The sequence below is a fragment of the Oryctolagus cuniculus genome, chromosome 13 (assembly GCF_964237555.1).
Source record: "Oryctolagus cuniculus chromosome 13, mOryCun1.1, whole genome shotgun sequence".
Classification (NCBI taxonomy): domain Eukaryota; kingdom Metazoa; phylum Chordata; class Mammalia; order Lagomorpha; family Leporidae; genus Oryctolagus; species Oryctolagus cuniculus.
In genome coordinates, this window is record NC_091444.1 from 3087481 (window position 1) to 3113837 (window position 26357).

General features: G+C 46.2%; 1 protein-coding gene across 4 annotated transcripts in view; it reads left to right on the forward strand.

The window, feature by feature from the left end:
• HMCN1 (hemicentin 1) overlaps positions 1-26357 on the forward strand; it is a 459307-nt gene that overhangs the window by 195246 nt on the left and 237704 nt on the right. For 3 of the 4 annotated variants that reach the window (XM_070055058.1, XM_051820384.2, XM_070055057.1), the window contains exons 12-13: positions 23406-23547; positions 24553-24680. In XM_070055058.1, the coding sequence (XP_069911159.1) occupies positions 23406-23547; positions 24553-24680 (270 nt within the window). The remainder of the gene's footprint in view (positions 1-23405; positions 23548-24552; positions 24681-26357) is intronic. The other variant, XM_051820382.2, reaches the window with a different exon arrangement.

Here is a 26357-nt window from a genome sequence, read left to right on the forward strand (position 1 = left end):
ATCCATGCATGGTTTTTCAAAATATACATTTTCCACGATATATTTTGAAGACCCCCTGTATGGATTTCTTTTTCCCACTAACATAAGCATGCTTTAATTCCATTTTCCATGAACTTTTTGAAGTTCTGTCATTTATGAGAAGCTTTCCAAAAGCTCATGGGAAATATGTGTTATGGAAAAATGATGAATTTAAAAATTTTTGTATCAAAGTGAATTTTAATTCCACATCCTGCAGACTTTGTGGAGTGCCCTTGTACAATTCGGGGTCAGCGAATGAAGGCTTTCTGGTAAGTGTCTGTAGACCAGCTGCCAGTCTTAATGGAGTGGACAGTTCCTGTTGGCAGTGCCCGCTGCTGGCTGGCAGGTGTGGATGCTGCCTCCGCAGCGTATTTGATTTCAGAGCCCCGCCTCAGAACTGGATCTGGTTAGTTGGTGATGATATGAGAGACCGTGTTACACCATGGCTGCAGTGATACGCTCAGATAATTTTTTTCTTTTAGCAAAGTTATCCCAGAGAGTGCCCACTGAGTTTCCAGGGTGGCTCTTAGAATGTTTCTACTGAGAGAAAATTGAAGCCACTGTGCAAATTAACAAAATCGTTGCTGTCTGATGATGGTTTTCTGCCTGGCAGTCAAGATCTGTGCTCTCCGTAATCTGAAGCTGTGTCTTTGTTAATTGAGCTGGTGAGAGCTCTCGGAGGTTCTGCGCTTGTAAATGGTTCACTCCTTTTGCACGTGGTCAACCGTCTCGGTCATTTGCTGCAATCCAGCTGGCAACTTGGGCCACGAGCCCTCTGGAGCCATTTTTACCAATTTAGTCGTTTCGGATACATGCTGAAGGACTTCTGGAATTTAATGTAGGTGCCTTACTGGAAGTCCCTTAAAATGGGATTGTAAAATAAAATTGGAGCTTTCCTTGTTTCCCCAAGTTAACATTTTAGTTCATCCATTTTCTATTCCGTGCATGAGAGCCAAGATTCCCACACTCTCATGGTAAAGAATTATCCAAGGAGTTTGTTTTCCATAAAGCAGACTTCTAAACCCACATGCAGAGGTTCTGTTTCCGTGCAGCTGACGCGGGGCCTGGGAATCTGCATTCAGCGGACTTCTCTGTCCCACAGACATTTCCTGAAGACAGCGTGTGACTCTGTTCTGAAGATGTGTGTAACGTAGGGGAGCCCTTGGCCGTCGTCTTGCTGGTGAAGTAGAGCCGTTACTATCCAGTGATTTCAGAAAGGGCCGAGGTTCGACGTTTGTCTTAGTCTGCCTCCTGTTGCTGTTAGCAGAACCTCAGAGGTGGGGGAATCTGTAAAGGAAACAGGTTTCTTTGGGTTCATGGCTCTGGAGGCTGCGAGTGTGAGAGCACGAGGCTGGCGCCTGCTGCAGTTCTGCCCTCAGGAAGGCAGAGGACAGTGTCCCGTGCTGGGAGACACAGCACAAGGGACAGCCTCGCTTCCTAACAACCCGCTGCAGCAGTCGCTAGTCCAGCCCAGCAGGAGCTCACTCCGCAGCCAGGAAGGGGTGAATCCCTTTCAGTGACCCAATCACCTCTTAAGGCCTTCCCTCTCAGTGCCACCACAGTGGCCATCAGCCTTCAGCATGATTTCACAAAGGACAAACCGTACTCAGAGCCTAGCAATGCTATGGGATGCATAAGAGAGAAATACAGAAAAGCGTGACTGCACGTGGCTACTCGGAGCGTGTGAGATCTCTAGTCGAGTAGATGCGCAGAGACCTTCTGACATAACCTGTCCAGGTGACCTTGTTGGGAAAGGGTGCTTTAAATCTAGAATGAAAGGTATATCCTAGGCTTGATGACAGTATGCAGTGAAAAGTAAGCATTGTTGTGTTATTGACAGATGTGTCAATCTGAATGCATTATTCTATGGTTGAATGCACTATCGAACACTGTGGGTACTGAGGAAGTTGCTGTACCTAGAGGCTCACAGTGACTCGGGTGCTTGCTTTTAGACTACTGACATCACATCTTAAGTCACAAATTAATTTCGTTTTTATACAGTTAGCTGCCTTTAAAAGCAGGCATAAAGAATTCTCTAGAAAACTTACAAGATAAATAATGACTTGGATGCTCCATTGAGAAGGAGTCTGCCTGGTTAAAGGGAGGTCAGTAGCCCAGTTCGTAGCCTCATCTGTGCTGCTGTGTCGCTCCCCCTCTTCGTGGAGGAACGACACAGGACCCTGCGCTGTTCTTTGGTCTGCTCGGCCCTCCCCGGGTTTGCTGCTGGTTCTTCCCGGGTTGGCTACCGTCCCTTCCACCTCCGTGGAAGGGCGGTTCCCCCTGCCACATTCCCCACTTCCGCGGGGGAGCAGCACACCGCCGGCCGGCTCTCTCGGGGGGCTGCACAGGTGTTCCCCTTAGATGTTCCCCTTAGATGTTCCTGGTGCATGTTGTCTCTCTCCTCCTTTATAGTCCTCCTCCGCCAATCCTAACTCTGCTACCCACACGCCGAGCACGCTGCTCTCCTGCAATCAGGAGCAGGATCAGCTCCTGGATGTCATCACTCAAGTTGGCAAGAGGCAGCTGCGTAGAAGCTGTTTTCTCCTCCCCAGCACCATATTGTGGGAGAGCAGATGCATAGAATAAGTCTTAATTCCAGTAACTTAGTCTAGTCCGGGTTGCTCCCCACACTGCTGTTCCTCCCTGGGTGTGTCTGGAAACTTTCTCTCTGGTACACTTGTTAGTGTTAAAAATTCATGTTTTATAAGCTTTTTGTGGTAGTTTTGCAAAATAGAATGTGCAAGAATTTTCTGGTCTTAAATAGCATGTGTATAATATTGTACCTTATCCTCACCTGACAGTAAAATATCTATAAAGACTTCAACAAAACAAAACTGAATAATACTAAACACTAGTAGAAATTAATAACGGTACATTTGGTAGTAATTATATATATATATATAAGGATCTTATTTGAATACAATATAAATATTTATAGTCCAAGACCAATGGAATGGAAGTCTTAACTGTGGTCTTTCTGTTCACACGGAAGCAGGAAGTGTCTTTGTCCTGCTGTTTTGGTTTGCTCTAGGAAGAAAAAGCTACTCTTTAAGGAAGCTATAATTTTATTTTCTTGTACCATTAGTAGCTCCAACTGTCCAGTTAGAAAAATAAGACAGAAAATGGACAATGTAATCTGGTCCCAGGTAGGAAATTGCAACCTAGGGTGTGTGTAACCCAGGATATGTGTTTCTACAAATGAAAAGAAATGCTGATGGGAGAGTCTATGAGGGAGTGTGGAGACAAAAGGAGCAGAGTGGAGCATCAGGGCTCAGCTCCAAGAGCTTTGTGAGAGTGAGGCGAGAAGCCGCGCACTCAGCTCGAATAGAAGTGGCACCTGCAGCCAGGTGCGTGCAGACTGCTTGGGGACCCTGAGTCTGGAGGGTGCCACCCCGTTTACAGCGAATAAACGGAAAATGACCAACACAAACGAAGAGGGGAAGTAAAGCATAAGATCTAAGAGAGAATCCTGCGGAACAAAGGGTCGCAGGGGGACAAGGAGCAAGGGTAGGCAGGGGAGACTTGAAGACGTGCATGCTTTGAAAGCAATTTATTCTGGAGACCGAAAACGAAATGGCTTCACCAGCGTCTTTCTGAAAGACTGAATGTCTTTTAATCAGAAGTGTGCGTTTATACGGCAAGAACCAGCGACGACGAAGGACGGTAGCGAGTGTGGTGGGAGGAATAAGGGCAGTGGGTGGGCAGCACCATGGGCAGTGGGTGAAATCACTGCCTTCCACGCCAGGTGTCCATCCTGCAGGGCCAGTTTGAGTCCTGGCTGCTCCGCTTCTGATCCACTCCCTGCCAGTGTGCCTGGGGAAGCCATGGATGATGGCCCAAATAAGTGGGCCCTTATACCCATATGGGAGATGGGGACGGGGTTCCTGGACCCTGCCTTCAGTCTGGCCCAGACCTGGCTGTTGTGGCCATTTGGGGAGTGAAACAACTGGTGAAAGATCTCTTCCTCTCTTGGTCTCTCCCTCCCTCTTCACTCCCTCCCTTGTTCTTCTGTCTTTCCAATAAATAGATAAATAAATCTTTAAAGCAAAAAAAAAAAAAAAAAAAAAAAAAGGATATGGAGTTTAAAACACAGCCTTCTAGTGCAAGTCTGAATTAGAGGCACTAAAAAGCAGAATTTATACTGCATCAACGTAAAACCAGAGATGTGGTTCCTAGACTTGAGAAGTCCTTCCGAATCCCAGGGTAAAGAGTGAATAGCTGAATGATATGATTCTCTTAAAAGTGCTAATTAAGAGCAGAAGATGGAACTATAAGATTTATAGATGTTTAAGAAACGAAGAGACCTAAAGTAGACAAGTGGTCAGAGATATAATGGAAGAAAAGCGTCCTGGAGAGAAAAGGAAGAATAGACTGCCCTGATCTAGAAAAATCTAACAAGTCAAGGCAGGAGAAACCTGCAGACACGTCCTGGCTGGAATTTCAGATTACTCCTAAGAGGGGGAAAAAACAAAAGCAAAACAAAAAACCCACAACTTGCCAACCAAACTGTTTTGTTGTAAACAGGGATTAAAATCAGACTGGTGCCAGACTTCTCAGATGTGCTAAAGTTTGGAAGATAATTGCAACAGATATTTGCTACATTTTGGCTTTTGAAATCCACTCACTTCCCGGATTTGGAGTGTGTATGAGGGGAGTTGTCCCTTCTCTTAGAGGGAAGCAGAGAACAGGGTCAGATAATTCCCAGCAGGTCCCATGCCTAGGCCCAGCTTCTCCTAGGGACTTTGGCCCTTGCTCTCAGCAGCACCGTGGGGTTCAGATGTCCCGTCACCTGCACCTTCAGTCATTGCAGCAGCCTGGCTTTCTCTCCTCTCTGACATCCTTCTGCTCCTCACAAAATAGGTTTCCAGTGAATTCTTTTCTCCCAGCGTTCACCAAGACTGGTTTCTCTTTGTGAGAACTCTTAGCTGGTACAGCAGAGGGGAGCATGTGTGCAGTTTGAAAACAAAAGGGCCCGATCCAAGAATTTAAAGTCTAGGTAAATTGTATCTCTTACGAAATGCTAGCAAAGGATATTTCTCAGCCGTCTGTCTCTCAGGGATTCAGGCAACGTAGCAAATATATGGCGATCTTCAAATGGTTTATTGCAAATGCAAGGTAACGTCAGAAACAGTTTTTAAAAAAGAAATCAGAATTGGAGAGGCTGTGGTATGAAGGACCAGTGATTCTCCCAGTGACTGTCATTGGGCTCATTACCAGCTCATTAGAAAAGCCTGCAGGAGCAGGGCCGACCGCAGCACCCAGGCTGCTTGAATGGGCCACGCTCAGGAGCCAGGAGACAGTGAACGGGCTTATCATCCTTAAGAGACTTCCTCAGTGCAGATAGCGGAACAGTTAGACACAGGAACCGCCTCAGAAAGGGATTCCCTAAAGCACGGTTTACCACACGCAGCAATCCAGCTTCCCACACCAACAGAAGCCACAGAGAAGAAGAAAACAAAAAACAACTAAGTCAATATATGTAAAACTGTGATTGTTTGAGGGCAATGAAATTATATGTGACTTTTACTTATTTTTTTATACTTGAACAAAACTACTTCATAAGGGTGAATTGTTTTAAAACTTTGTGTAAATAGTCTAAGAGTCTTTTATATGCACACATTAATCTTGTTGGAGGCTTGAATTTTGTATGGGTAATGTTTTCTTTGTCTAAATATCCCGTGAATGTGCTCTATCACTTTTATATTTAAAATAAGAAGGCCAGCGCTGCGGCTCACTAGGCTAATCCTCCACCTAGCAGCGCCGGCACACTGGGTTCTAGTCCCGGTCGGGGCGCCGGATTCTGTCCCGGTTGCCCCTCTTCCAGGCCAGCTCTCTGCTGTGGCCAGGGAGTGCAGTGGAGGATGGCCCAAGTGCTTGGGCCCTGCACCCCATGGGAGACCAGGAGAAGCACCTGGCTCCTGGCTTTGGATCAGCGCGGTGCGCCGGCCGCAGCACGCCAGCCGCGGCGGCCATTGGAGGGTGAACCAACGGCAAAGGAAGACCTTTCTCCCTCTCTCTCTCTCACTGTCCACTCTGCCTGTAAAAAAAAAATAATAATAATAATAAAAAATAAAAAAATAAAAAAAAATTAGAAAATAGAAGATAGCCTAACAATAAGAAATAATTAAACAAGTAAATTCACAAGGAAGGCCTCTTAAAGTGGAAAGCAACAGTGCTTAAAATAAAAACAGTTCTTAGGTAAAGTTGTCAGTTTATCGGAAAACTTACTTGACCTGATTTATGTAATGGAAGTGTAGAGTGAGGCTTCAGTGACATGCCCTGAAATACTGAAAAGCTTAGTTCTGAAGCCTGGCACTGTGACATAGGAGGTTAGCCTCCACCTTCAGCGCTGGTATCCCATATGGGTGTCATTAGTGTCCTGGCTGCTCCTCTAACAACCCAGCTCTCTGCTTATGGCCTGAGAAAGCAGCAGAGGATGACCCACGTGTTTGGGGCTTGGGCCTCTACACCCACGTGGATACCTGGAAGAAGCTCCTGGCTTCGGATCGGCCCAGCTCCGGCCATTACAGTCATTTGGGGAGTGAACCAGCAGATGGAAGACCTCTCTCTCTCCCTCTCCCTCCCTCCTTCTCTCTGTCTGTAACTCTGCCTCTCAAATAAATAAAATCTTAAAAAAAAAAGCTTCGTTCTAAGAAGTTTGCCCTGAAGAAGAGAAGCCTACCTAAAATTTATTGGTAGCAAACAGTAGTTCAGTTAGATATAGAGGTATCAGTTTCATCACTGCCAGCTGAGTTGGAAGAGTTCTTTCCAAGTATAGAAAACTGAGAAATGATGCCAGCACGTACCACAGACTTACTGTTTAAAATAATTTGACTTATTTAAATAAATCTATGTTAGGGAAAACTACCGCTTGATATAAAATAATATGCTTAAGAGTATCCATGATGTCACTTCTTATTAACTTTAGCTCTCATATACTGCATGTAGTATTTACTTTGCTTGTCTTGTTACATTCACTCTGAAAGATAGTTCCATTGTTGAGTGTTTTTTTTTTAACATTTATTTATTAAAGAGAGAGAGCTTCCATCTATCGGTTCACTCCCCAAATAGCCGCAACAACTGGAGCTGGGCCAAGCCTAAGCCAAGAGCCTAGAACTCCATCCTGGTCTCCCACATGGATGCAGGGGCCCGGGCACTCGGGCTGCCTTCTGCCTTCCCAGGCGCACTAGCAGGGAGCTGGATGGAAAGTGAAGCAGCTAGGCTCAAACCAACACTCAGATGTGATGGTGGCATCAGGAAGGTGGTAGCTTAACCAGCTGTGCACACCACTGGCCACACTAAACCTCCTTATCCTGTACGATAATCTAGAGGTGAATCCCGCTTATCTTGCTTGTACAGGGGTCACAGTGTTTCTGGGTGCCAGTGAGCCTAGCGCCTTTTGTATGAAGAAAGATACAGTTCCGCTTCTTAGCCAGTTTCTTTTGTCTTTGTTCAACATGGCCGCATCAGCAAGGAACCCTGCAACACATGGCTGAGCCACTCACGCTGCAGCTGGAGCCGGCTTCAGTCCACAAAATCCACCAGCAGAAAGTTTGTTTTTTTTTTTTAAGAAACCTTGCTAATAGGAAATGTATTTTCCTACCATGATGTTTCTTTCTCTGAACACTTTTGTTTTCGATTTTGAGAGCATAAAATTGACTTAAAAATTATAAGGACCTGCCGGGCGTCGACCTGAAGGCTGAGACTGCGTGAAGAGCTCGCTTGGCTTCCAGGCAGAGTTACGTGTTGAGATGGGCTGGGCTGGGCTGGGCAGTGTTTCTTACTGTCCCACCTCCTTGTCTGTAAACGCTCAGAAATTATTCTACATATTTAGAAAATGTCTTTGGTACCTGACAGGTATCTGTTACAGGGAGTTCTTTGTAAATTAAAGCATGTCATAAAGCAATTAAAGTGTCAAGTTAGAACATTTGACAGTACAAAAATTTGTATCTGAAAAGCTGAGGATTAGAGTTTTGTGAGACAAGACTGTGGGGAAAGCTACTCTAAATCCTTTGTTTAAAAAAGAGAGGGAGAGAGGGGGATTTTTTTTTTTTTTTAAGATTTATTTATTTACTTGAAAGAGTTATACAGAGAGAGAAGGAGAGGCAGAGAGAGAGAGAGAGGTCTTCCATCCACTGGTTCACTCCCCAGTTAGCCGCAACGGCCGGAGCTGAGCCAATCCGAAGCCAGGAGCCAGGAGCTTCTTCCGGGTCTCCTACACAGGTGCAGGGGCCCAAGGACTTGAGCCATCTTCTACTGCTTTCCCAGGCCATAGCAGAAAGTTAAATCGGAGGTGGAGCAGCCAGAACTCAAAGCGGCGCCCATTCGGGATACCGGGCCTGCAGGCGGCGGCTTTACCTGCTGCGCCACCGCGCTGGCCCCAGGGCTGGTGTTAGCATAGCAGATAAAGCCTGCGATGCTGTCAGTGCTGGCGTCCCTTCTGAGCACCAGTCATGCCCTGGCTACTCTACTTCTGATCTAGCTCCATGCTAATGGCCTGAGAATGTAGCAGAAGATGGGCCAGATGCTTGGGCTTCTGCCACCCATGTGGGAGACCTGGGTGAATCTCCTCTACTTTGGCCTGGCCCAGCCTGATGATCTCTTCTCTGTCTCCTCCTTGGATTCGGGCATCCCAAGCAGCAGTGTAACCTGCTGGGCCACAGTGCATACCCCTCTAAATCCATTTTTGAACCAAAATATTTAAAAAAAAGAGTAAATGCGAAATTCCAGTTGATGATTCTATTTTCATGTAAGAAAAGTTTAATATTCACTAAATTGATCTGCCAGATGTAGTCTCCTGTCTCCGTGGTGAGGGACAAGTTTCTGTAATAGCACATTACTGTTGCAAGCAATAAAATGAGTGTCATGTGTTTGATTTTCTTTTGCCCTCTGCCCAAGGCATCTTGTGCCTTAAGGATGTTGAAGTACTTTAATTATAAATGGAAAGAATTGTATCCCTCTAAAACTAGAAATGAGAAATACTCTTTCAACAGAAATACAAGGAGAGGTCAGAGAACTGAACGTAGACTGCTGAAGGCAAAGAAAGGGATGTGGACAACTGAATGAACACTGCAGTCTGCAGGAGAATCGTTACAGCCGCACTGTTCACCACAGGCATCTTCCTCTTCAGCCAGAAGTCAGCCGTGTGACAGTGCTGGGAAGCCAAGCCTTGTGACTAAGTGAGCTGAGAGGAAGGAGGCCAGCTGTTGGAGAGGCTGACTGCTGCAGTGTCATGGCTCGGGAAGGGCCGCGTGCTCTCTCCCAGGGCAGCCGTCTCCAGGGTGAGAGAGAGTGGGTGAGGAGGCAGCCAGCACACCCGACCGCTGGGTTACTCGGAGACAGCAGCTCACGTTAGAAAAGCATTGGGAGTTCTTGGTGTATACTATGTTGTCCTCACAAATTGTCTTGTTATTGATGATGGTCTGTTCCTCCTCACACTTCTGACACCAAATACGTGGGACTCTCCAACTCTGGACACCAGCTGGGTGTTACTTGATTCAGTTCTGACTCCACCTGGAGCCAAGCGTCAGAGCCCGGAGGTGAAGGACGCACCCCGAGATGGCACAGGATTCCAGTGTCAGTCCCAAGTTCCAGGCCTCCTCCTGGACTTCTGACCGACTGGCTGCAAGTCTGGGTTCCCCCGGTTGCCTCCCTGGGAGCTGTTAGTTTGTTAGAGCAGCTCCCAGAGCTCAGGGAGACACTTGACTTAGTTCACTGCTCCTGTTGTGGATAGAGGGTCCAGTGAAGGGTACAGATGAGGAGGTGGGGTGAGGCGTGGAGGGTGGCCGAGGGCAGCAGGTGCTGGCGGCCCAGTGGAGTTAGGGTGTGCCATCATCCCTGCATGTCAGTTGCATTTCTCAGTTCTGTGGCTCTTCCAGCAAATTAGTGGAATCTGAGCAGGGGCTGTGAGAACCCAGCTTCTAGCTGGTTGGTCAGAGGGTAGAAGACTGTGACTTGGGGTTGGTGTCTGAAGCAAGGGGCTAGCTCGTGGGGTCGGCAGAGCCTTTCAGGTAGCACCGAACCCCGCTGACGTGTGCTGCTGCGTGTGGATGTACCCCCGCATCTGGGCCATGCTGTCGTGCTGCACGGTATGTGAGTGAAGGGAAAGCCGCTCTGCTTCTGACAGGCACAGCTCAGGGACACTCAGTGACAGGGTCAGCAGGACATCTGGGCGTGTTCCAGACCCTGAAGCAGAGCCCTGCAGGGGAGGGTCTGTGTAGAGGCTGCATTGTGTGGGCTTGGCTGCCCACATCCTTGGTGACTGACTGTCTGCACCCCTGGCTCAGGTCAGGGGCCAGGCCCTTCTTCTGACCACGCCTTGCTCTTCTGGTGCCCGGCTTCCGTCCCACAGCACCCAGTCCCTTCACAGCCTACAAATAAGACACTCTGACCACTGCTGACACTCATCCCAAGGGGCTTTAGGAACTCTGCCAGGAACTAAGAAAACCAGATATATGTTTTCTGTTTATCAGAGTATGTTATCTGCATCTGTGTTTTGCCCAAGTGAAGTTAGTGGTTAGTGGTCAGATAGTGGTTAGTTAGGCTTAGTGACTTGTCTAAAATTAGAAGCCAGCAAGTGGCTGTGCCCATGTCTGTGCGAGGTCTTTGCCTGTTCTGCGGTCAGAGATGCTTGGTGGTATATGCTGTTAACAGGCAGGTACAGAAAAGCAAGAAGAAAATAAATAAAGGGTTCTTGAGTATGGAGAAGAAAGGAGAGAGTATGGAATTCCTTTGGGGGGGATGCACGTTGGATGCAGGTCCTTGTCTCACAAGTAAACCAACTGGAACTCCAGGCATCCTGAGTGATGGTTCCTCGGAGACGTTCCTGCGCAGTTTTGATTCCCCGTTGCTCTGCGTCCCCTCTGCTCTGGTGTCTTACAGAGCGGAACAGATCCTGCCGGTCTGGTGAATTCTGTAGTGTAAGTTCTGGTCCAGCAGCTGCCAAGCAGTGTGCCAGAGGAGAGACCGCTGCAGCCAGGCTGCCCAGACATGCAGAGAGGGTGTGGCCACGGCTGTAGGCTGCACTGGGACAGGGCCGTTTTACTCAGTTCTGTCGGCAGTCCCTGATGGAACACGGAGCGCACAGCGTTGCATGTGGTGCGTGTCTGGGAAGACTGAATGAGGGGCAGGATGTTCGGACGTAAGAACTTTTGCAAGTATGGAACATGCTTATATAACAGTATGCTCTAAAACCTTTTGCCTCACATTTCCCTTAAACATTGACTTGTTTCTTGAGTTAATAATTTATAAATTTATGTCCAACTGAAAATCAACCTACTATTTCTGAACATGAGGTATTCATGGTACAGGAAGCAACCTAAATAGCCTGTTGTTCCTAAGGTGAAGAGGTGTGCTGGGTGAATATAGAAATGAGAGTTGACTTAGAGCTGACGCTGCCAAGTAGGCCTGTTGCTGACAGCAGGCTTTGCTGTGGAGGTGCATCGGCTGATGAGCACACAGAGCTGGAGGCTGGCGATGCTGCTGAGATCATTCTGCGCTCCGAGGGACCACCACAGTCACACCGTGCAGCAGGTGCGCTTCCCCCGAGCAGCCGGCCAAACGCCCGAGTACACCAAGCGCTCCGAGCAGCTGGCCAAACGCCCGAGTACACCAAGCGCTCCGAGCAACCGGCCAAACGCCCGGGTACACCAAGCGCTCCGAGCAGCCGGCCAAACGCCCAGGTACACCAAGCGCTCCCAGCAGCCGGCCAAACGCCGGAGTACACCAAGCGCTCCAAGCAACCAGCCAAACGCCCGAGTACACCAAGCGCTCCGAGCAGCCGGCCAAACGCCCGAGTACACCAAGCGCTCCGAGCAGCCGGCCAAACGCCCGAGTACACCAAGCGCTCCGAGCAGCTGGCCAAATGCCCGAGTACACCAAGCGCTCCGAGCATCAAGCCAAACGCCCGAGTACACCAAGTGCTCCGAGCATCAAGCCAAACGCCCAGGTACACCAAGCGCTCCGAGCAGCTGGCCAAACGCCCGAGTACACCAAGCGCTCGGAACAGACCTTCGCTAGAAAGGGTTGTGCTGCTGTCTTACTTGCTCTTGGTTTGTACATTCACTGATGGGCTGTCTGGCATCAGCGCCTTGCTGAGGGTGCCACTGAGAGGAAAGCAGCACCCCGCTCCCCAGGGTGTAAAGGGGGTCACAGTAAAACCAGAGTGTTTGCAGAACAGCGTGGGAGGAGCCACGCCGGGGCCTGTGGCTCTGCAAAGCTTGAGATCCTGCCTCGGGAGGAGCTGTGTAAAGGGGACATCACCTCAGGCTGGCGCCGCGGCTCACTAGGCTAATCCTCCGCCTTGTGGCGCTGGCACACCGGGTTCTAGTCCCGGTCGGGGCGCCGGATTCTGTCCCGGTTGCCCCTCTTCCAGGCCAGCTCTCTGCTGTGGCCCGGGAGTGCAGTGGAGGATGGCCCAAGTCCTTGGGCCCTGCACCATAAGTACCTGGCTCCTGCCATCGGATCAGCGCAGTGCGCCGGCCGCAGCGCGCCAGCCGTGGCGGCCATTGGAGGGTGAACCAACGGCAAAGGAAGACCTTTCTCTCTGTCTCTCTCTCTCACTGTCCACTCTGCCTGTCAAAAATAAATAAATAAATAAAAAATAAAAAAAAATAAAAAAAGGGGGACATCACCTGAAGTGTCCAGTTCAAAGTGAGTCGGTCTTGGGCCAGGTAGGAGTGAGAAAAGCACTCGTGCAAAGGCGTGGGAGAAGGAAGGCGCGGGCGTGCAGGCCGGGCTCCCTGGGAGGGGACCCCCAGGGATGAGGGAGCCAGCCCCACTGGGGTGATTGCCTCTTCCCCGCTGTGCTCAGTAGCCTTTGCATGTACAATTTCAACAATCGTGTGGGTTTGTAGTGTTGTGGGAGTGATTTAGTAGGAAGACAAAGTGACCAGGGGAAAAGGTGGTTGAAATGAGGCTCTGTGGGGTGTAGGCTGGGTAGGGCGCGGAGAGGTCAGAGGCGTGATCTGAGAGAGTGGAATGAGACACAGGACCCAGGCAGGCGTTTGGCCTGGTGGTAAGATGCTTGCGTGTGTCTCCCGTATTGGAGTACCTGGCTTCCATACCCTCATCTGCCTCCTGACTCCAGCTTTCTGCTGGTGGACACTGCCAGGCAGTGGCGATGGCTCAAGTGATTGGCTCCTTGCCACCCACATTGGAGACCTGGAGTGAGTTCCCAGATCCTGGCTTTAGCCTGGCGCGGTCCTGGCTGTGGCGAGCATTTACGGAGGAAAACAGCGGGTGGGAGCTCTTTGTCTCTTTCTCTCTGTATGTCTCTGCCTTTGAAATAAATTACTTTTAAAACAAAAAGGGATCAGAGTGGCACTGAGGAAGCTGGAGGAGGGAATGGGGAGCCGAGGAGGGAGTAACAGCTAGACTCGGGAGACCGCGAGCTCTGGAGTGGATTCCCGAGACCACTTGTCTTCTAACTGCATTGTGGATGCTTCTCTGATAAGACAACCAAGGGACAAGTGAGTTTGGCAACATCGTAAGTTAACTGCCAGATTTTTAAGCCTTTCCTTCAGGAAGTACTACGTAGCCCCACTTGCACAGGCTTTGGATCCTGATTCTTGCATATTTGTGTGAAGTTATCCCTGAGTACTGTAAGCAGCATTTGCTAATAAAAAGATGTTGTTACAGTTTGTCTGGATCAGGGGATAATGCACACATCTGTTCTGCTTCAGGAGTCTCCCAATATGCCGTGAGCAAAATGGCAGCAGTCATGGCTTAGCATGTGAGAATGGGAATCTAAACTCTGGTCTTCCTTTCCTATTTGGAAATGTTGTGGTTTGGGGAAATTGCTTAAAAGGGGAGTTAGAAAAGAAAAGGCTGTGCAGTAATCAGTGCTAGTCATCATTAGTGGAAGACTTTCTAAGTGAGAAAGAGCAAACCTTTAAAAATTCCCCCCATCCTTATTAATCATAGGTTTTGTCTTAACCTGTTTTGGTTTACCACTAAACAAGCTCCTGAATCCATAATTTTTTTTTTTTAGTTAATAAAGGGAAAAATTGCACTAGAAGGAAACAGTGTTAGCCTATAAATAACCTTAAGAGTTAGTTAAAATAGACATGAAGGCAGCAAATGTTCTCTCTATATACATTTGTATAAGATACATTGGGAAAATAAAAATCATTGATCTTTAAAGAAAAGGGATTTTGGTACACACTTGCCAGTATGGTTCTTCCATTAAAATGAAATATAGCCTTCATTTATCATCTTATATCTCTGAAACTATTGCCCTTTGTATTGAATTTCGTAACCACAGTGGTGTATTGGTGTGGAATTTTTGAGTAAATCTAGCATACAGTTATTAAGATGGAATTTTGTTTGTGTGTTTTGTTGCCAATGCACCACCTGCTGGTAAATCCCTGAAGTGGTGAACTGTGAGGTTTGAGAGACAGTGGTTATAGACTTTCTACAATAGTGGAAATGTTCTGCATGTCCCATATGGCAGTCACCAGCCACATACGACCGTTGGGCACTTGAATTCCGGCCAACCCACCTAAGGGACTTCTTTTGAAACTTGATTTAGCTTTGCATAATTTAAATTGGATTTAAATAGACATTGGATTATACACGTGGTTACTGTGCTGCACAGTGCAGCTTTAGTCTTTTCTGGAGAAAGAAGAGAGGCAGAAATAACGAAAGCAGAGGTTTCCGGAAGCCCAGAGCTACTGCCTTGGTCAACCGTACCTCCTGAGCCTTCTTGTCCTCCAGGAGTGACTGCTGTCTGGAGAGGTGGTGCCAGGTCTTCTGTTCCCTCCGCAGAGACACAGTTTGGAAGTCCTGCCTTTGCTTCCAGAGCCTTGGATGTCTGGCCCTGGCTGCCTTCCCCAGGCACTTGATGTCTGGCTCTGTTGGTACTTGTTTTGCTTTGGTTTACTTGTTTGATTGGTTTGTTTTTAGTTTTCATGCTGTGTTGTTTGGAAGGAATCCTCTGGCCACTCATGAGGAACTCTGTAGCCAACACGGGAAAACTTAAATTGCCATTTCTAGGAGTTAATGGTTAAGGAAAAGCGTGAACACATTTGTCCAGGTAAGTCATTCTTAGTGAGCTTTTGTCGTGCCTCATGGTGCAAGTTTTGTGTGTAAACATCAGAACCAGAGCTAGGAGGAGTTACCTCCCTAATCAGAAATGGAAGCCGTGCTTTTGAGAACAGTGTCAGTGTGTTCTAAATAGGCTGACCAGAATCAGTAGTCACACATCTCTTGGGTGAGATACAGCTACTAATCAGTCAGGAAGCTCAGTGATAGTAAGTAACCTTTTGAAGTTAGCTTTTTCTCAGGAAGTATATGTATTTAGGAGAAGGCTCAGAAATTCCATAGAATACATTTTGCAGGAAGACCAGTTGAACAGAAACTAGTTTGAGCAATTAAACTTAAAATGTTATTCATGTTATTCCAGTTTCTCTTACAGCGTTTCTTGGTGTAAGACCTTTAACGTTTTCAGGAAATACATTATCCACAATGAAAAATGTATTTGGAAATATAACAGCTCCTATTACTTTTTCAGAAATAAAAATTAACTGGGAGGTTTGATTTGGTTGAATATAGGTTTTCACTGTGATCGCTTGTATCACTAACCTTATCTTTTCTGTTTCCATGTTTCTTTTGTTAAATGTGTTTATTTGAAAGGTTAAGGAGAGACAGACAGACAGACAGACATAGGAAGAGACAGAGATCTTCCATCGTCTAGTTCACTCCCTGAGTACCTGCAGTGGCCAGAGCTGGGCCAGGCCAAAGTCAGGAGCCTGGAACATCATCCAGGTCTCCCACAGCGTGCAGGAGCCCAAGGACTGCTGCTTTCCAAGGAGCATCAGTAGGGAGCAAGATTGGAAGTGGAACAGCCTCCATTCAATGGGTCCACATGTGGTATGCCAGCATTGCAGGCCAATCTGCTGAGCCACAATGCTGGCCTCTCTTATTTCCATGTTAAACACAGAGGGTTGCCTGGTGCCGCGGCTCACTAGGCTAATCCTCCACCTGCGGTGCTGGCACCCCAGGTTCTAGTCCTAGTTGGGGCACTGGATTCTGTCCTGGTTGCTCCTCTTCCAGTCCAGCTCTCTGATGTGGCCTGGGAGTGCAGTGGAGGATGGCCCAGGTGCTTGAGCCCTGCACCTGCATAGGAGACAGGAGAAGCACCTGGCTCCTGGCTTCGGATCAGCAAAGCACGCTGGCCGCAACGCGCCGGCCGTAGCGGCCACTTGGGGGGTGAACCAACGGAAAAAGGAAGACCTTTCTCTCTGTCTGTCTCTCTCACTGTCTAACTCTGCCTGTCAATAAATAAATAATTAAAAAATTCAGAGGGTTTATTTGAATCAGATCAAGTTTTAGATTTCATCAGGGAAGCACTTTCTTTTCCACTTGTAGCAGAGGGCCAGCACATTACTGCTTCCATTTAAAACCATCTTTTATAACAAAGTCTGGTAATTATCTTTTGAAAACTTTACAGAGTTGTTTGTTTTATTTTTTTTAACTTTTATTTAGTAAATATAAATTTCCAAAGCACAGTTTATGGATTACAGTGGCTTCCCCCCCCATAACTTCCCTGCCACTCTCACCTCTCCCATCTCCAGCCCCCCCTCCCATTCCATTCACATCAAGATTCATTTTCAATTATCTTTATATACAGATTATCGATTTAGTATATATTGTATATATTAAGTAAAGATTTCATCAGTTTGCACCCACACAGAAACACAAAGTGTAAAATACTGTTTCAGTACTACTTATAGCATTACTTCACATTGGACAACACATTAAGGACAGATCCCACATGAGGAATAAGTACACAGTGACTCCTGTTGTTGACTTAACCGTTTGACACTCTTGTTTATGGTGTCAGTAATCTCCCTAGGCTCTAGTCATGAGTTGCCAAGGCTATGGAAGCCTTTTGAGTTCGCTGACTTCAATCTTATTCAGCCAGGGTCATAGTCAAAGTGGTAGTTCTCTCCTCCCTTCAGAAAAAGGTACCTCCTTCTTTGATGGCCCTGTTCTTTCCACTGGGATCTCACTCGCAGAGATCTTTCATTTAGGCTTTTTTTTTTTTTTTTTTTTTTTTTTTTTTGCCAGAGTGTCTTGGCTTTCCATGCCTAAAATATTCTCAGGGCTCTTCAGCCAGATCCAAATGTCTTAAGGGCTGATTCTGAGGCCAGAGTGCTATTTAGGACATCTGCCATTCTATGAGTCTGCTGTGTATCCCGCTTCCCATGATGGATCGTTCTCTTGCTTTTTTATTCTATCAGTTAGTATTAGCAGACACTAGTCTTGTTTTGTGATCCCTTTGACTCTTAGACCTATCAGTGTGATGAATTGTGAACAGAAATTGATCACTTGGACTAGTGAGATGGCATTGGTACATGCCACCTTGATGGAATTATATTGGAATCCCCTGGCACGTTTCTGACTCCATCATTTGGGGCAAGTCCGATTGAGCATGTCCCAAACTGTACATCTCCTCCCTCTCTTATTCCCACTCTTATATTTAACAGGAATCACTTTTCAGTTAAATTTAAACACCTAAGAATAATTGTGTGTTAATTACAGAGTTCAACCAATAGTATTAACTAGAACCAAAAAAATACTAAAAGGCATAAAGTATTAAATTGTATATCAACAGTCAGGACAAGGGCTGATCAAGTCACTGTTTCTCACAGTGTCCATTTCACTTCAACAGGTTTCCCCTTTGGTGCTCAGTTAGTTGTCGCTGATCAGGGGGAACATATGATATTTGTCCCTTTGGGACTGGCTTATTTCACTCAGCATGATGTTTTCCAGATTCCTCCATCTTGTTGCAAATGACCAGGTTTCATTGTTTTTGACTGCTGTATAGTATTCTATAGAGTACATGTCCCATAATTTCTTTATCCAGTCTACTGTTGATGGGCATTTAGGTTGGTTCCAGGTCTTGGCTATTGTGAATTGTGCTGCAATAAACATTAATGTGCAGACAGCTTTTTTGTTTGCCAATTTAATTTCCTTTGGGTAAATTCCAAGGAGTGGGATGGCTGGGTCGAACGGTAGGGTTATATTCAGGTTTCTGAGGAATCTCCAGACTGACTTCCATAGTGGCTTAGCCGTTTGCATTCCCACCAACAGTGGGTTAGTGTCCCCTTTTCCCCACATCCTCGCCAGCATCTGTTGTTGGTAGATTTCTGAATGTGAGCCATTCTAACCGGGGTGAGGTGAAACCTCATTGTGCTTTTGATTTGCATTTCCCTGATTGCTAGTGATCTTGAACATTTTTTCATGTGTCTGTTGGCCATTTGGATTTCCTCTTTTGAAAAATGTCTGTTGATGTCCTTGGCCCATCTCTTAAGTGGGTTGTTTGTTTTGTTGTTGTGGAGTTTCTTGATTTCTTTGTAGATTCTGGTTATCAACCCTTTATCTGTTGCATAGTTTGCAAATATTTTTTCCCATTCTGTGGGTTGCCTCTTCACTTTCCTGACTGTTTCTTTTGCAGTACAGAAACTTCTCAATTTGATGCAATCCCAAATGTTAATTTTGGCTTTGACTGCCTGTGCTTCTGGGGTCTTTTCCAAGAAGTCTTTGCCAGTACCTATATCTTGCAGGGTTTCTCCAGTGTTCTCTAATAATTTGGTGGTGTCGGGTCATAGATTTAGGTCTTTAATCCATGTTGAGTGAATTTTTGTGTAAGGTGAAAGGTAGGGGTCTTGCCTCATGATTCTGCACGTGGAAATCCAATTTTCCCAGCACCATTTGTTGAATAGACTGTCCTTACTCCAGGGATTGGTTTTGTAGAGTTGTTATTTTTGAACTATTATTTTAATCAGCTTACCCAGTTTTAGAAAGCATACCATGTTGAATGAGTTTTGCAGACTTTTATAAAACAGAGCAAAGCAGTGTGTCACTTTTAGGATGACCGGCTGGCTGCTAAATTTTCAGATGCTAGGACTGGTCATTTATAAGTAAAAGAGTAAGTGAAGAGGGCTGCTTCTAGACTTGATATGAGTTAAAGGTTTTGTTTAGAACAGACTTCTCCCATTTATCTGCAACAGAAGGAGCTGTTGATTCTGCTAGCTGCTGCCTCCCTCGGGGGCTTCGAAGGCCCAGGGTTTGCACAGGAGTCCTGCTATGACCACTGCAGCAGCGTGGAAGGCAAAGGGCCTGGACGAGCCATCCTTTCTTCCTAGGGCTACTCCTGTGTGGGGGTTTCAGGCGTTGAATTGTTTTCTGTGGGCTCAGGGGAGGGAGGATATCTTTCATTCATTGTTCCTTGTCACCAGAGGGGTATTGCACTAAAAAAAAGGAAATGTGTCTTGAGATGTTTTGTGAAATCAGTTTCTAACGACCACAATCATGTCACTAAGTGGGAAATTCATAGTATCATAGCCATGTGCTTATCAGACAGTTGTAGCTGTCCCTTAATGGGTACCACATGTCATAAGTATTAGTAGGTTTTTCTCACTAGTAAAACATGGAAAAATAATAGTTTTTTACTGAATTTTGTAACAAACTTTAATGATCATTTAACATCTGAAATTTTAGGATTTCGTAAGATACACCAAGAGGCAGCTAAAATGGGGTGTATAATTTATGCAGCTGTGAGTTGTGCTCAGGTTCCATTTGTGGATGTCTAAGTAGTGCATATACAAGGATGCATTTTAAATACTTTAGTACTCACTTTTTTCATTCTTTGTCATACTTTACCATATAATAAAATGTTTTTTTAAAAGGTTTATTTATTTATTTGAAAGTCAGAGTTGTACAGAGAGAGGAGAGACAGAGAGGTCTTCTATCCGCTGGTTCACTCCCCAATTGGCTGTAATGGCTAGAGCTGTACTCATCTGAAGCCAGGAGCTTCTTCCGGGTCTCCCACATGGGTGCAGGGGCCCAAGGACTTGAGCCATCTTTTACTGCTTTCCCAGGCCACAGCAGAGAGCTGGATTGGAAGTAGAGCAACTGGGACTCCAGCCGGCGCCCATATGGGATGCCAGTGCTTCGGGCCAGGGTGTTAACCCGCTGCACCACAGCACTGGCCGCATAATAGAATGTTAATAGCAAAAAGTATGTGTGTGTGTGCCAGGCCCTGTTCTAAGTGTTTCTTGTATATTGATTTGATCTACAACAATCCTGTGCAGTCCAGGTACTGTTATGTCTCCATTGAGGCATGGATAGACCTCCTGGGGCCAGCATGGTGGGAGTTTGAATCCCAGCTCCACCTTGGAGTGACTTTGGGCATACTAACCATTTTGAGCTTAAGTTTCTTTATCTTTAAAATGGCAGTAACAGTTACTTCATGATTATTATGGAAAAGAGTTAGATAGCTGGAAGATAATGGACACTCAGTAAATGTATCCCACCTTCCTATTTCAGTGAACTGGCTGCTAAGACGTTGTGGCTGTAATTTTACATAACATACTTTTATAAACCTGTTCCTTGAGGGCATACATTGTTTGAAACCTAGTACATACTCAATAAACGTTTGTGGAGTGAAAAAATGAAAGCATACAGAAGCTTGTCCAAGGACTCCAAATGGACCAATGATGAAAAATATTATAAACCGTTGCTTGAGTTAAAAGTGTTAGCATCTTTTGATCAATTTGTTGATGAGAATCTCCCACCCAAGAGCAGCAGGTCGCTCCCAGCCGGCAGGAGCCATGTCTCTGAGTATGAGCATAGCTTTGGCAATTTCTAAGAGTCGGATGAGATTTTCCCTGCCTGGTCTTTGTAGATAAAATGCTGGCAGTTTTCATGGCTGCTTACAGTTTGTTTTACTTACTGTATCCCTAATAGTCGATTAAGACCAAAGTCTTGGAGTGCTTACTTTGTATTCTTCATACATGTCTATATAATTCTTTTAAGTCATTGGCAGGAAGTCATAAAGCTCATGTGGTTTACTCTCATCATTCTTGCATAAGGAACTAAAGCCACCTTACCTTAGAGTGCCATGATCCCATTGCTTTGGCTAGTGAAAAGCAAGTTGTTACTGGTGATGGTGGTGGTGGTTGTGAAATGAGATTGAAAACCTCAAGTAACGATAGGTTACTTCTCTTCCAACCCTAAAATTAGTCGTTAGCACTGTTTCATTCCCTTATAAAAATGAGGCTTAACTTTGTAAATCAAATGTAATTTTTTTTTTCATGTTCGGGGGCAAATGATGTCATGTCATCGACGGACTTGGACTGTGGTTCCTCTGTTGCATGTTCTTGCTCCATTAAAACAAAAGGAGCTTTTACCAGGAATTACAAACAGTTGAGGTCTATTACCTTTTTGTTTGACTTAATTAAGTAAAGGTCAGTTCATTTGGACCATCTTCATTCAGCTGGTACTTGGCAGAAATTCAGTTTTGTTTCTCCGTTTATTCATGTCCTTTCCGATTTTTCTTAGCAGCAGCAGGAATATTCTGTCCCGGGCAGTGGTGACTCCTCTCCCTCTGTGGGATGACGTCACCCGTCTGGGTGTTCACTTGGCTGGCTTCACGACCCCAAGTGGCGCCCTGTGTGCAGGCTGTGCTCAGTACCCTCTTAGCTCTCTGCGTCCTGGGCTGGGTAACTGACTGGCTTTTCACTTTGATATCTGAACCAGAGCCTACCAGTGGGATTCTTGCTGGGCTGGGTGCCAGGCCAGTTCTGGCAGACTCTGTTGTAAAGCACCAAGTTTAAACAGAACTCCTGAGAGCTGCATGCATTTTTGAAGCAATGCCATGCCGACAGGAGTGAGGCACGCGAAGCATTCGTGTTAGGAAGGTGGGACTGTGTAAATGTGGGTATTCAGTAGATTCCACAGGAAAAGAAAGAACTGTTAGTGTTTTCCCCTTCCTCCTCTGAAGATCGTCCGCGACACCCCAACAGCATGTGCAGTCCTTTGGCTTTCCCTGCTTGATGGACTCCAGATGGAGTCACATGAGAACTTACTGAGCTCGGCCAGTCTGCCCTTGACCTCATACGTTTCATTTCTCTAGCCCTGTGTTCACTGAGAATTCCTGAAATAATGAGGCTATCACCCAAGTCCACAGGCTAGAAAACCCTTCAAATGTTCCCTTCAAAGACTGGATCTTAATTTGAAAAACACAATGTAAACAGGAAAAGGAGAGGGGGCGACTGTGCGCTGCTGCTAGCAATTAGGCACTAATTAGGCTCCCCTAGTGGCATGGTTTCTGCCATCCAGCCGTTCCGGTTCCTGTTTTATGTTTGTCAGGGTCAGGGATTCCTCAGAGTGGAGTCTCCTGCTGTAACCAAGCCACAGTGTGCAGACCACCATCAAGGTATATCATGAATATGTCAAGACCCCATAGATTTTCTCAGTTTCATTGATAATAAAAGCCCAATTAAATGACACTCAGTGTGGCTATCATGCTCATGGTGTATCCCTACAAGTCAGTGCTGTGCCTGGCACATCACAGTTGTGCAAAGAACAGATGTTGAGAGAATGTATTTATTTCTGTTTGTGTTCATGGAATCTGTCTTTTTCAAACACTGGAAATGAATTTATTTTCATTTATTGAAAGGAGGGTATTTATATTGAAAGGATTATTTCATTTTTCTTTGATGATATCTTTGAGGATTAATTCTTACTATGGGTTCCTAGATGGAAAACATGCCACTGATTTGATGAAGTAGATCAGCATTAGGGTTGTCCCAGAGAATTGTTTTCTTTTTGACAATAAATTCCCGATTTAGTGTTTCATTTTCAAAAAAGTCTTTTTCCTGCCGTGCTTGTGGAATGCAATAGAAAGTTTGAATAGTTGGGGTTTCTTGTTAAGTTGAGGGCCCGTGGTTCTATGGGATGGATCCAATGAACTGTGGTGACCTCTTGAGAGGGGCTGGCAGACACCGAGGTCAGAGCTGAGCCAGGATTGAGGAATGGCCTGCAGTCCACAGCAGTTCTGAGTGCCTTTTCTATCTAACGTGATATGCAGCGGATGTTAAATGTCGTAGAATGTAATGGAATATGGATGAATGTGGAAGGCATGGTCTTTGGCCTCGGCAAACATAATCTAATAAATGAAAAAGAAAGATCAGCATGATCAAAGCAGGTGGCGGCACCACAGCAGGTGGTTGCTGCAAACCTGCATTCGGTGTCTGGAGGGAGTGAGAGGGCTTGCGCGGATGCTGAGCTGGCCTTCAGTGCGCAGAGCGCGTCTGAGGCCAGCGAGTGGCGAGATGAAGTAGGGGCCTCGTGGTAACCAGAGAAGACACAGACACGCGGCATCAGGAGCCGTTCGGGTAACTGTTGAGGCGTTCACTTCTCTCGTTCTCATGGCCCTTGGCTTCTTGCCTGCTGGGGTAGAGCCACGGTCCTGATGGGGCCATCCATGGAGAAAGGCAGTAAAGGAGTGGTGGTGGCAGACCTGCGACTGTGCTAGCAGAGGGAGCTCCTGACACCCAGGCAGACGGGCTCCGTGACAGGTTTCTTTTTGTCCGCAGAGCGACCCAGAGTCACCGTGGTGCCCAGGAATCAGTCTTTCACGGGAGGGTCGGAGGTCTCCATCAGGTGCTCTGCGACGGGGTATCCCAGACCCAGGACCCGCTGGGCCTTCAACGACATGCTCATCATGGGTTCTCACAGGTACTGGGTTGTGTCCTGTTCTTTGCTTTTATTGTGTGAGAAAAGTTGAAATTTATGGACCAAACTAGGCTGACCCAATCCCTAAAATTCAGGGAAGTTTGACCAAGACCCATGGCTTTAGGGTTTTCTAAGCAAGGTAGGAAATGTCAAAGAAAAAAAATACGTGAACGATGAATTTATAGAGTGAGAGGTTATTAAGGCTTACATAAATTCAGTCGCTAGGACCAGTGCTTTGTACTACTTTGAATTGCAAACATGATACTGTAACACTTGGTTTAATCTGAGTGGTGAACTGGGATAATAAGCTTCCTATGGGTAAAATAGCCTGTAGTTCTAACAAACTGATGGAAGGCACCGTCCCGGATCTGACAGCAGAGGGGCAGAGGCACAGGGCACAGGGCACAGGGCACAGCAGTAGCTCGGGTAAGGGGGTGCAGTCTCTGTGACCAGTTCCACCTTTGCCGTTCCCCACCGAGAAGTATGTCATGTTGAATCCTTCCTGTTCAGAGCAGGACAAACGCCTGGAACATAGGCAGCAGGGTCTCGAGCCGCCAGGCTTCCGTTCCTGGGTTGGTGCGAGCAGGTGGAGTAGTTCCCAGACTGCTCACAGCACTCACAGCACCGCAGTGCACTCCGCAGGTTTCCGTGGGGAACGATTTCGTGTGGCCGTTGGCTGTGTGAAGCTGGATCACTGTGCAGAGTCCAGTAAGATTTACTGTCTCTGGCCTTGGGCACATTATGTGACGTTTTCGCCCCTCTGTGAAGCAGACGAGTGGTGTCTAACTCATAGGGTTTTTAACGAAGATTAAAAACATGTGTCAGTGTAGAGCACCCACGGTCATGTGGCCGGTGTGAGGTGTGTGATCTCTGTTGTTACTATCAGGTCTCCGCTTGCGAAACGGTGACGTCCTTGAGGTCTGCCTGCCATCAGCACCGGGAATAGACCTCTGAAACGTTTGAAGGGGAGCCAGGGTGTGCTTGCTTACTTCTGCTTGGTGTTCGTAGGTACAAGATGACCTCTGATGGCACCTTACTCATCAGAAACGCAGTTCCCAAGGACGCAGGGATCTACAGTTGCCTGGCAAGTAATTCGGCTGGAACGGATAAACAGACTTCCACCCTCAGATACATTGGCAAGTATAATCAGTTTAAAAGGCTATTAAAATAGAATGAAAACCATATCAGCAATGTCAAAGGATCTTCTGAAAAATTAATATAGTGAAGCATAATAGTATAATTTATTATTTAGTTAACATGCTGATTAAACCAAATGTTGTAATTCATTTAAGTGAAAAGTTCCACAAGTGAATAGCTTCATGAGTTAACTGAAATCAAGGAAACCTCCAGATTAAGGGGGTCCAGACTATGCGCACACGTCTGTCCTGCCACGATTCATCTGTCCTCTCCAGTGTTTCGCTTTCGAGTTAGTAAATTCTGCATCCCTTCTATTTATCACAACTCCCACTTTGTATGTTCTACTTATTTTCAAAACTGTATAGAATATGTTCACCTTTCATGGTAGTGTAAACACTTAGTGAAGGTGTGGTTTGTGGCAGCTGTTCTTTAGAATATTTCAGTTGGGCTGGTTCTTTCTGAATAAAGGAGGGAGAAAGGCTCCCTGTGCTCAGTGCCAGGCTGTCAGTGGTCCACTCGCCACTCTGCTGGTCTTCGTGGATTCCCTGACCAGGCCCTGGAGAGGCAGGCATGTGAAAGAGCCACATGAAGGCAAGAGAATTGTGCTTGGCTGTGTAGGTAAGGGAGGGAGCAAGAGTACCCAAAGATGGAACTGAGAGCCTGGAAAGAATTGGTTTCAGTTAAGAAGTGGAGAAGGCATTGGTGAGTATGCTTAGAAAGGAAGATGGGCTCAGGCTTGGGGATAACTGAATTAAAACCGTTCACAGGCACCACGGAGGAAGCACTGAACAAAATGAAGAGGCAGCCAACAGAATGGGAGAAAATATTTGCAAACCATGTAACTTATGAAGGATTAATACCCAGAATCTATAAAGAGTTCAAAAACTCAACAACAACAAAACACACAATCCAGTGAAGGACTGGACAAAGGACATCATGAATAGCCATTTTTGTCAAAGGGTGAAATTCAGATGGCCAACAGACACATGAAAAAATGCTCAGGATCATTAGCCATCAAGGAAATACAAATAAAAACCGCAGTGAGGTTTTGCCTTACCCCAGGGAGAATGGCTGTCACCCAAAAATCAAATAGCAATAAATGCTGGAGAGGAAGTAGGGGGAAAAGGTACCCTAATGCACTGTTGGGTACACTGAAAACTAGTACAGCCACTGTGGAAGACAGTATGGAGATTCCTCAGAAATCTGAAAGTAGATCTAGCATGTGACCCTGCTGCCCCACTCCTGGGAATTTACCCAGAGGAAATGAAATCAGCACATGGAAGAGTTACAGTGCCCCATGTTCATTGTAGCTCAGTTCACACTAGCTGAGATATGGCATGAACCCAGACCTCCACCAACGATGACTGGATAAAGAAAATGTGGTAATATACATGATGGGATACTACTGAACCATGAAAAAGAATGAAATCCTGTCTTTTGCAATAAAGTGAATACAACTGGAAACCATTATGCTTAGTGAAATAAGCCAGTCCCAAAAAGACAAGTATCAAATGTTTTCCCTGATCTGTGGTAACTAATAGACAGAGTACAGAATAATGTGATGAGGATGAGTGGGGAAAAAACTGTTGGCAGAAGCTGCGCTTCTTCACACACATCCGTGCGCGTGTGTATTAAAGGGGTGCCTTTGTGTATAAACACCGAAATGGCCACAAGCA